The 11,610-nt window shown below is 40.7% G+C and overlaps 1 protein-coding gene across 1 annotated transcript in view; it reads right to left on the reverse strand.

Annotated features, from left to right (window-relative positions):
- Positions 1–11,610, reverse strand: part of myo15b (myosin XVB) — a 38,400-nt gene that overhangs the window by 8,642 nt on the left and 18,148 nt on the right. The window contains exons 18-38 of the mRNA XM_036217215.1: positions 9,996–10,058; positions 9,858–9,915; positions 8,396–8,523; positions 8,135–8,230; positions 7,827–8,062; positions 6,208–6,377; positions 6,055–6,127; positions 5,795–5,977; positions 5,605–5,717; positions 5,385–5,452; positions 4,878–4,962; positions 4,475–4,507; positions 3,687–3,749; positions 3,484–3,575; positions 3,037–3,402; positions 1,673–1,751; positions 1,175–1,309; positions 888–1,041; positions 703–793; positions 403–625; positions 221–330 (exon numbers count right to left, since the gene is read on the reverse strand). Coding sequence (XP_036073108.1) covers positions 221–330; positions 403–625; positions 703–793; positions 888–1,041; positions 1,175–1,309; positions 1,673–1,751; positions 3,037–3,402; positions 3,484–3,575; positions 3,687–3,749; positions 4,475–4,507; positions 4,878–4,962; positions 5,385–5,452; positions 5,605–5,717; positions 5,795–5,977; positions 6,055–6,127; positions 6,208–6,377; positions 7,827–8,062; positions 8,135–8,230; positions 8,396–8,523; positions 9,858–9,915; positions 9,996–10,058 — 2,619 coding nt within the window. The remainder of the gene's footprint in view (positions 1–220; positions 331–402; positions 626–702; positions 794–887; positions 1,042–1,174; positions 1,310–1,672; positions 1,752–3,036; positions 3,403–3,483; positions 3,576–3,686; positions 3,750–4,474; positions 4,508–4,877; positions 4,963–5,384; positions 5,453–5,604; positions 5,718–5,794; positions 5,978–6,054; positions 6,128–6,207; positions 6,378–7,826; positions 8,063–8,134; positions 8,231–8,395; positions 8,524–9,857; positions 9,916–9,995; positions 10,059–11,610) is intronic.

Raw genomic sequence — 11,610 nt, forward strand, 5'->3', positions numbered from 1 at the left:
AAAGAATGCTTAAAAATACTAAATCTGTCTGGAGTACCCCTTAAAATACTGATGTCCAAATTGAATCGTAAATAAATCAATTAAAATTAAACTTAATTTTTTTTTATTAATTGTTTCATTGAAACTGAGAATATTTTAATATTTAAAATAATTGTTATCCGTAAAAGATGGTGTCCTCGAGCATGTGGGCGTGTCTTTAAACATGTGGGCGTGTCTTTACCTCTTTTCGCAAGAATATTTTTCCCGGCATGTTGTAGTAGGAAATGTAAACCGAGGGGGAGAAGCGGCAGAGCTGAGACCGGACGCCTTCGTCATCCATTATTAACTCATCTAAAAGTAAACGGAGGGTTAATTACAGCAGATCTCAGCTATATGAACGCACAAAGGAGGAAGAGCACGTACTGAGAGTGGGAGCAGGCATTGGTGGATGGTCCGGGATGGTCTGGTAGATGGGTTCAGGCGCGGGAGGTGGAGAGCTGGGGGGAGAAGGTGGAGGCGGCTGAGCGCTGAACAGGTCCAGCAGGGAGCGCTGCTTCTCCCTCATGCTGTTGGAGATGACCCGATCGGCAGCGGGAGGAGGAGGAGGAGGAGGAGAGGGGGGCAGCGGCGGAGGGGCAAACTGTCTCTGCAAACCAGAGGTCGGAGAAAGTTGAGCATCAGCAGTGACGCAGGGCACAAACCCCTAGCTCCGCCCATTCTGACCTTGGGTTGGGGCCCTGGAGCTTGGTTCCTGAGCTTGGCCAGAGCTTCTGCTTTGGGGTCGCTCTTCTTTAAAAACGGTTTGGCGGAATATCTGAGGCGGGGGAGACACAAACACACAGTTGATGCTCACGTAACTGCACGTGTGTGCACATATGAAGCTGACCCTACTAGACTGTGGGCGGTACCTGACGGGCTCATAGGGTTTGGGTTCAGGCTGGGGCCGACTATTGAACTGCTTGATGATGTCTCTGATGCTGGAGGTGGGTTCAGTCCGAGCAGGAGGTTCTGGTTCTGTCTGGGTCGTCTCCTCTCTTTCTGGACTGACAGGACGAGGCTTTGCTGTGGAAGAGACAGAAAAAAACTTACATTAGATGAATACAACATAAAGGAGAAACCTGGTTCTACCGCTTTGGGCTAACCACTTCAAAAATATTTGCTGAGTTTCATTTTTATGAGTCCTGGACATACCAACCTTTAGGCTTTGGTGCGACGGGTGGAGGAGAGGGGCTCTTGGGTGGAGATTTGTCTTTTTTCTTCTTCTCTCTGACTGGACTTGTGCGGGCCGCTCTGGACTTTTGTTTTTTGGGCTTATCTTTGGGTTGAGACTCTGGAGGAAACCAGAAAACACTGAAAGTGAGGACTCCATATTTGATCTGGAATCTTTTCAAAACCACATCCATAGTTCATATTCACAACAATTCTGTTGACTAGCTTCACGGGTTCAAATTTTTGAGCTTTATATCCTCTGGATGGAATTATCTTATTATTATCTTATTGGCCTTGAAATGTGGGGTCATCATGGATTCTTTCAAGAACTATTTTATTATTTATAAATCATAGCAAAAATCCCTGTTTCCATTCGAAAGGCTAACTGCTTGTTTGTCCATCTTCTTTCTAGCATCAGATGTGAGGGTTCCTTGAACGGAAGTGTGAAGATTCTCTATGACACTTTTTTTTAAGCTGAACTCACCGATCTTCTGGAAAAAGTCCATCTTATCTTTGAAGTCTTTTTTGGGCTCATCATCTGGAGAGTCTTGATCTGAGTCCGACTGTCAAAACAAAACCACCAAAGATCATTTATTTAGTGTTCTGTTTGAATCACCAGTAGGAAAATAAATAAAAGCAAACCTGAACATTAGCCATCCGCCTATCCATCATTGATCCATCCATCCAAACACTCTTCATCCACTAATGATGAATCCATCCGTCATTCACCAATCCATTAATCACTAAGCCATCCAACGTTCAACCAACCATCCATCATTCATCCAACTAGTGCTGGGCGATAAGACCATACATATCATGTGGACAATGGAAAAGTGTCTATGGTGCCATTTCTCTTCTATCATTTTTATTTTATTGCTGAATGTTTGTGCAAAAATGTGTTTTTCTGCAAGAAACTTGAAACTGTTGGGCACTTACATATTTTTTCTCATTCAGTTACTTGTTACTTAAAAAATAAAAGTCAGAGAAAAGTAATCAATGTCACTTTTTTTCAGCGAATAACTAAAAATATACCTTTTTGTGTTATATTGAGATATATATTGTTTTTGTGAAAATCATTTATATTGTGATAAACATTTTTTTCCAACCACTACATCCAACTATCCATTAAACATGCAACCATCAATCATTGACCCAACCTTCATCCATACAACCATCCAGACACTTATTTATTAATCATCCGACTTTTATCCATCCAACCATCATTAACCCAACCATTATTCATCCATTGTCCATCCAACTATCCATTAATCAATCCAACCATCATCCATCAAACCTTCCACTAAACACCAAGTCATCCATTGTTCATATAACCATCCATCACCCACCTATCCATTATTCTTCAAACCTTTACCCATTGAACCATCCATCATCCATCCATCTGTTAATCGTCCATTCATTGTCCATCCAACCATCCATCATCCAATAAACTACCAATTATCCACCCAACCATCATCCATATAAGCCATCCTCCCATCCATTATCCACCAAATCACGATCCAGCCATCTGTCCATCATTGATTAATTACCCAACTATCACTAATCCATCCATCCACCTGACTGTCATCAATCCATCTACTCACTCAATCATTTATTTATGCCTGCTGTTTAATTTAAAATAAGTTTATCTCTCAAATTGATTCTACATGTTTCCCTTGTGAATGTTTTTAACACGATGATGTGATGCATAGATGTTTATCCGTATTAGAGTCCTTACGTTTAATAGAGACTAGCACCAAAGAACTGTCATAATGTCTTGAAGCAAAACATTGAATAAACAGCAGAAATCCTCGAGTAAACACAGATGTGACATTCACTGTGAGTAAATACCTCTCGCTGAGGCGGCTTGGAGGTAGAGGAGCGTCTAGGTGTCGGGGCTTTGGACCTCACAGGTGGGGGTGAGGGACTTCCAGAAGAGGGTGAAGGTGAGCGCTGCTTGGAGCGCCTAGAAGACTGGCGCCTCTTCACTCTGTCGTCCTCTTTTTTCTCCTCCTCCCTGTTCTGCCTCTGCCTTCTCTCTTCGTCCCTCTTTCTTTGCTCCTCTCTCCTCTCGTCCTCCCTCCTTCTTTGCTCCTCTCTCCTCTCGTCCTCCCTCTTTCTTTGTTCCTCCCTCCTCTTCTGCTCCTCCTTCTTCTTCTGCTCCTCCTGGGTCTGCTGCTGAGACAGACTCAAGGCCTGCATGGTCATCTGCTGCGCCTGAGGTCGCAGAAAGGACAGAATTGAATTTGGGCTGCAAATGTAAAAAACCCTGAATTCTGAGATTGATTTAGATCTGACCATGAGTAAAGCCTGCTGCTGGATGAGAGCCTGCTGAGATGCTGCCACTTGCATGGGGTCTGGAATGGCAGGAGCCTGAGGCATCATCATACCTGTGCAGGCAGGGGCGGTTATGAAAGGCACAGTGAATACAGAGAAACACACAATCCTTCAATGGTTTTTCTGTTTCTGCACAGTAACAGATGAAAACAGCGGTGGAGGACCTGGCATGGTTGGCATCATGGGTGTCGCTCCATAACCGGGCATTCCAACATTGGCTGCTGCTCCTGTTTCACAGTAACACACGAAAAAAACATGTTAAGGAGAGTTTTTCTGCCACAAAAAAAGGTTTTTGTTGTTCTGTCTGGAGCTCTAACATGATCATTGTTCAGGGCGTGTTTCCTTTGATTCTGTGATTGGCCATACCATGAAAAACCTGTCACTTACTCACTATAAACAACACCAAAGCGTTATTTTGATCCGTTCACACATTTCTGAGTATTCCTCTAAAAACTTCTCAACAGCAGCCCCTCCCATACCCACAAAAACGAGCGGGTCTTCACATGCTGATGTCACAAGTTGAGAACCGCCCCCTTTCAGGAAGTGTCCGCCCTGCCAGTCTAACACAACACTCAATTTCTCCACAGAGCTAGCGGTGATGAGCGAAAAACGTTAATTTTAGATGCACAACAATATTTATTTTGCAATTGTGTCCTGTCTTCAATAAATTCCAGATCAAATGGGTGTTCGTTACTTTAGATGCTGGGCCTCAGGAACCGAGTCGTTTTATTTCCGGGTAGGAAAAAACTTACAAAAAATTACTAATATTTCATAAATGTTTTTTATTGTTCCAAAGGTAATCATAAATCACGATCATATATAGATAGATAGATAGATAGATAGATAGATAGATAGATAGATAGATAGATAGATAGATAGATAGATAGATAGATAGATAGATAGAGTTTACTTTGAAAGTCTTGAGAAAATCATGGCATGGCCCTACACTTACCCATGGGATAGGTTGGCATGGTCATGGGCATACCTGAAATCAGAAGAACACAATCATTACTTTGGTTCCTCCAAATAAATAAATAAAAACTTTTACGCAAACAGTTTTAAAGCTTTATCGTCATTTAAGCATCACACACACAGCCTGCTTTGCAGGAGCCAAAAACAACTAAGACTCTAGATGTCCCCAACAAGAAAATCTACCAGGACTTGAACATACATACAGAATGTATATTTCTTGTACGTAAGGATTAATTCTGTTGGAATTAAAATTTTACGTTCATTTATTTTTATAAAAATAGAACATATTCAGGCATTAGTAAATGCCTCTATATAATCTTTTAAAATCGTTTTTCAGGTACAGTTGAGCACATGAGCTTCACAACAGAACTTGTGTTTCGTACCAGCTCCGTACATGCCGGGCTGCATCGGTCTGATTCCTCCGCCTCCTCTCATTCTGCGGCTGAGCATGGCCGCTCTGTCCAAGTCCTACTCACATACACACAAATTACATCACGTTAAAAAAAGCATAGAACAAATATAACATTAAACAATAACACATAATGAGGGAACATTGAAAACAAAATTGTTTGAATTAAAAAAAGAGGAGAACAGAAATCCCCAAAAGTTTAAAGAATTTACAAAGCTAAGGCTACTTGTTGAAAACCATAAATTAGTTAAAAGAGAAGCTTTAAAAAGTGGTCTCTTTTATTAAAAACCTTCTATTGTAAATTACATTGAATAAGGAACTTCACAGAAACTGTTTATGGTGGAAGCTGGATGAAAACCGTGTTTAATTTTTACAAAATAAAACACTGCAGCATGTTACTCTTAATACTGGACACCTGCCTGATGACCATATATAAAGGTTTGTTATCAGGAAAAACACTGTCAAGGAGAAAGTCACTGACCGAGGGCCCCCTGTCCTGTACCGAGTCAAACAAGTTGTCAACGTAGGCGTCCATCTGTCGACCCCGCCCTGAAGACATTAGAAAGAACATGTTAGATCTCTTTATTCCTCCTCAAAGCATCAAAGCCAACAATTCCCCTCATTTCTGCTTCGCGATAGTCAAAAACACCAACAGATGGATGTATATAATTTGTAGGAGGCACTCTGACATCTTTATTTACCTTCCTGTGGATAATCCCTGCCCCAGGGGTTTCCTTCAAATGGCGGCAGCCCCGGAGCTTGCATGGCTGGAGCTGGTGGGATGAACTCATCTACGTCTCCAGCAGATGGTAACCTTAAAAAAGGAGAAAGACTTGGATTGATCCCCTACAACGATGGTTCTGAAAACTGATCAACGCCACGTGACTCTACCGGTCTGTCTGTCTGCTGAACAGGTAATCAGAGTTTATGGAGGAGGAAGCTCCCTGTGACGGCACAACGTCCGCTTCCTCTGCAGCCAGCAGGTCCATGACGAAGTCTGAGCCCGCCAGGTCTGACCAGCCTTCATCACTGACGAGAGACACCGACCAGCCTCCAACCGCCTCCATCACTCCTCTGCACACCAGAGGGCAGTAACACTCAGACAGAAGTACGGGAGGCACTGAATACTTGAGTCTGAACAGAAGAAGTACCTATAAGAGAGAAGCCATGAGGCCAGCTGCTCTCCTGTGGTCCATGACTCCACCTCAGCTGACAGCGTCTCGTCTGATGTAGAAGATCAGAGGGTGTTATGATTTACACTGAAAGATCGTAACCAAAATCTTCTTCCTTTTTGCAGCAGTTACCATTAAAAGTGTGAACCTCCAGCACCATGGCTCCCCTCTTTTGGTTGGAGGACCACTCCAGCTGGGTGGGTGGGTACGTGCGTCCGGTGGGTGCTGGCAGCTGCAGGGATGTTAGCAGCTTGTGTTGGCACAGTGGGCGGTACTCCCTGGGGCCCTGGTCGGACACGTACCTGCCACAGAAATACACAAGATGCAATGCTGTCATTGTTTGACCTCCAAGGTCACATTCACACTCTTTAAAGACCTTAATCCAGGTGTTTTAAAGACTCACTCCAATGAGAATTCTGTTTTGACATGTTGTTGTGACATTTCTATGATGATGGAGGACTTACATAAAGAAAATACATTTTAAAATACATTTCTTCATTCAAAACATTGTGAATCAGGAGCAGAAGGAAAAAGGTGGTTTGAAAAACCATGTTCATAAGCAGGGAGTGAGGTTCCTTTAGCAGAAAAAAAAACTGGAGTGGCAGAAAACTAAACTATTGTGACAGCAAAGAGACAGAAATGCTGCTGAAACTTTTCATTTAGGGGTAAATCCTGTGGCGGAAAGGAGAAGCTGCTCAGCGGCCCGTCAAGAGGGGCAGGGCCCCACCCCCCACACTAAACAATATTGAAAATCCCAGTTTAGACTCAGACAATGTGATCTGTTTAAATAGAAAGTCTAAGTACTCTTTATGTAAATACTTTTTCAAAAAGACAGAAATCTAGGACCTGATCTTCAGTGTTTACAATGAGATTTTAATTTGTGTGTTTTAGGTTTTTACAAGAAAAATGTGACTTTTGTGCTAAATAAACACAATGTTCAAATAAATCCTGTTGTAAAAAGTATCTGCTCTTTCTTTAGCAAATACTTAAGTTATTAGTCTTCAGCATTTGTTTGAACTTGCACTTGGGTTGTACTCCAATCCCTTTCAAAATAAAAGCCTTGACAAAAAAATCTGCTCTAAGACCTTTTTCTTTTAAGGTTTTACCAAATTACACAAATGTCCACTAAAAGTTTGTGCAAAAAATGTTTCACATCTTTTCTCTTTGGTTTTCAAACAATATTAAAACATGTATGGAAATACGTAAGGGTCAAAATAGAAAAAATGTTTTTTTCCCCACTAATTGTGGGTTAGATAGACGCTATATATGAACTCAATAAAAATGCATAGGATTTCTACCTAAGATTTAAAAAACAATCTGGACACCATGCTAACTATTTTTTTTAAACTGCAAAGTAAAAACCTTATAAATATGAAGACTTTATAAAAACTATTTATGAATTCACTGACTCTGATGATGAAAGCTTGGATTGTTTATAAAAAATACATGAAAATACAAAATCATTTAAACGCAATGCATTGTGGTCCATATGAGCATTGATTCACACTAGTTTTTTCCAGACTTCTGGGACGTTTCTAGAACACTGGATTTTTGCAATTTTAGTGAGTAGTGAAGGAATTTGGATGCAACCAGACTGGATCTTTGGAGGCAGGAGCAACAGTTGAAACATTCAATCAGACTAAGTTTTTCAGCTGATTTATTTCTGGTTAAAACCATAGAAGACTACGATTTAATTGAGAAAGGTCTCCTTCAGTTTTAGTAAATTGTCGACAGACAGGGGGAGGACTCACTTGAGCAGAGCCTTGTCCAGTGTTGGTGATGGAGTGAAAGCACTGAGGCAGCTGGCGAACAGCAGCCACCCCCTCAGGCTGGTCTGAATCTCCTGTTGCTCCCAGGTATGGTAGGCCAACTGCGCCAGGATCTCGTCCCTCAGGGCCGGCCGGCTCTGGCCCTTCTCCACGATGTAGTTACCCAGCACGCGCTCCTGCCAGTCACCGAGGTCCGGCTCCCCCGTGAACCGTAGGATCTGAAGGGCCATCGTTTTACATCACTCACCCTGTTCCTTCAAAACTACAAAGACTCCAGTCATTACATTTACCAGTTTGTAAATCTCCAGGGCAGTTCTGGCATCTTCAGGATCCAGTGGAGTAAGAGGTCTCTGGAGGGGGTAACCTTGAGGTTGGCTCCATGTATCCTGAGATAGAAATGAGGGAGACGAGACAAATGTATTATTCATGGGTTCCTAAAATATATAGAAACTATATGTGCTTCTAACTCTCAGTAAACAGAGCTGTAGTTCTGCTCCTGGATAAAGGTAAAGGGAAAGATCTAGAGAATTTTTAAAAAAGTCATTACTCACTTGTAATACAGACTTGGCATAACGAGAGAATGGATATCTGTCTATGTCGTCTGGCAGAGTGACTTTAACATTTGCCTTCACCTGTGGAGGCGCTACTTCTGTTATCCTTGATGCATGCTGCAAACCTGCTGGACAGAGAAAGGATGACAGTTCCTGTAATCACCGATCAATCAGACGGAATAGATTGAGATTCCAGAATAGAGGAACACAACCATCAGAAATCCCAACATGATTTAACAAAAAAGAAAATGAGAAAGAGTTTTTTTTTGTTTAAATAAAGTTTTTTCTCCATAATGTATATCTGTGCCACAGGGCTCAGTACTAGGACCAGTCTTATTCAATCTTTATGTAAATAACTTACTAAAAGTCTTCTCCTAAAGTCAGTTATTTACAGACTGTAATTCATTAAAGATTACTTGTTAATGTTGTGTAAAAGTAATTTGTTTTCTTGAAATACCATAGCCTCAGAGTCGTAATGAGAAACATGAGTTTGGTATTATTTCAAATTCATTTACATTAGCAGAAATGAAGTAAAAAATGTATTTCTAAGTATTTCACATTTAAATGATATGAAGTAACACTGATTAGTGAAAGCTCAGGAAACAGGAATGGAGGAGCAACACTCATCTGTTAAAACAAAAATATCTAACTATGCACTGTCACAAATCAAACTAAATAAAAAATGTGAAGAGGTTTTATGCTCTGCTGTAACAATGACTGAGATCCTTCCTTTCCACAGCCTTAATCAGACCTAGAATGGCGTCACAGAGTCTATAAAAATGACTCATGATGACTTCAAAGTCACCCAGAGGGATTAATAGAGCTTTATTAATAAAATGCCTTTTTTTACATTTACCTTTATGCAAAAGTTAAAGCAAAGATCTGTTTGTTTAGATTTTCCTTACAGAACACGAGACTGGGAGTTTCCACAGAAAGTAGGTGGACTTTAAATGGACAATGGAAAATTATGTAATCCAAATAAAAACAAGTATGTAAATTAATTTGAGAAAATAATAATTTTTTACAAAATTTTGCTAGAAATAAAAATATACATAAATAATATAAAATGATATGTATGGTGTATTCTCTAACTATTTTTTTTTGTAATCTAAAAATTATTTATTTTTTGCTTTTATTTCCTTTCCTTTTTTAATTTCGGCATTTTATTTTTAAAATGTGTGCATTTGAACAGTTTTTAAGACTTCGGGATTAAAAAAACTTCTAAAAATGACAAATTCTGCTCGTCTCTCCAGGTACATCAGCAAACTCTCCACCATGGTTGGTGGTCTTTGATTTATCTGTAGCTCAAACCAATAGCAGTAATTTGAACTACTTGATTAAATGAGAAAAATCAGAGAGATATGTCTATATTTCTGAACAAACAATTTTAGTTAATAATATATACATTTTATATGTAAAAAAAACACACACACATATATATATATATGTTTTTTTTACTCACCTGTCTGACTGTGGAGTCTGGCAGAGAGCTCTGCAGGGATGTCCAACATCCCCACATCCTGAGAACAACATCACAGAGAGTCAGCCTCAGTCAAGAGAAAGCTGCTACCGTAGATCATCTAAGCGTTTGTGTGCTTACCATCTTCAGGGAGTCAGACGTGGCCTTTCTCACTGTTTTGACTCTTTTCTTGTCATGAATTTCCTGTCATCAACACACAGTTATAAAAGATTAAGAGATGCCCCGGTGAAAGCAGACCTTTTTGTTGTCTTAATCCCAATCTCGCTGGTGGATTTTATTCCTTCTGATGAGCTGCGTGAGTCCTCAGGTGAGTCTAGTCTCTTTGATCAGAGTTCAGTCGGTGAGCTTTCCTTTCAGTAAGACCTATTCTTAGGCACACGTCCTGTTATATACTCGACCCCTCCCACAGAAGCTCCTCCTCCTGTCAGGTCGCAACTCAGAGTCCACACAGATTAAATTTACAACTCACGGAAAAGTCTTTTCACTGCACATCAATGTCAAAGGATTTTACAATCACCTTCCCCAACCTATTATTCCAGTGTTTACCGAGCATTCAGCGGACCACTTGTTTCACCGGCACACCTGAGAATAAAACTGAATAACCACTGACTGGGAGGATGGGCGTGGGCCCGCCCTGTCAAATACCACAACACAGAGTCTCACTCAGACTTTGACCCGATCAAAACTCTTCATCCCTTACAGCCCCAACGCCTTAAATATTCAATCATATATTGAATATGAACTTTGAACCATCCATTTACACTTCAGGGCTGCGCCTGTAGAATGGCATAACAAACAAACAGAGCAAAACGACATGCCAGAACAAATAGATTACACATGTTCTTTATTAATAGTCTACACCTCAGAAATTAAGGGTGTTTTCAGACCATTTGTTCCAGTCCAAGTCTGATTAATTTGGTCCGAATTGAGTCCTGAAACAAGACTCAGACTCCCTTCAACCGGACATTTGTTTTTGGAACTTAAGCTTGTAAACAAAACCACATGACCAAATATCTCTTTAGTCATTGGTCAGGAATTAGGAAGGAGTGGCAAAGCGACAAGAGAAAGAATAGTGGAAGTCCTAAGCTTTGCTATCCTTGTCAGTATTGTTCACTTTTTAACATTTCTTGGTCCAATTTTGAACGTCTGTATCAACATCAGGTACAACACTTTTTACTGCTACTTTGGTATGGCGAAAGCAGCTTACTTAGGAGACGATGAAGAAGATGCGCTGATGACGTAAAGATAGTCGAGAAAACAGAGAGAATCAATGTGGATCACGATAAAGTTGTTTTAATGAGCCTGCATTCATCTGACCACATTTCAGTGCGTAACCGTGTCTCATTGTTGCTCCACGTTTCTCTGCGGTTCTTCAGTTGTTTCCTCATTTTGATCCACTCTGAGGACGGAGCCTATTCAGACTGAGGAAACTCCGACCAAACCAGAGCTGAGTCCGACTGTAAAAGAACCGAGACCGCCTCGAAAGATGGATCAAAGAGTGGTTGCTTGGTTGTGTTTAGACTACAAATGTGTTCAGGATTATTGGGGAAAACAAACTCTGGTTCACTTTAACCGAGCCAAATGTGTCCTGTCTGAACACACCCTGAGGCAAGTATTTAGGATAATGCTACGTTAACAACACCCTCAGTAGCGTATGGAGAGAAATAAGTATCACCCCGATTTGTTTGTGCGTAATTCTTAATATTTGTGCATCAGTACAAACATTATAAAATAA

The sequence above is a fragment of the Oryzias melastigma genome, linkage group LG19 (assembly GCF_002922805.2).
Source record: "Oryzias melastigma strain HK-1 linkage group LG19, ASM292280v2, whole genome shotgun sequence".
NCBI lineage: Eukaryota > Metazoa > Chordata > Actinopteri > Beloniformes > Adrianichthyidae > Oryzias > Oryzias melastigma.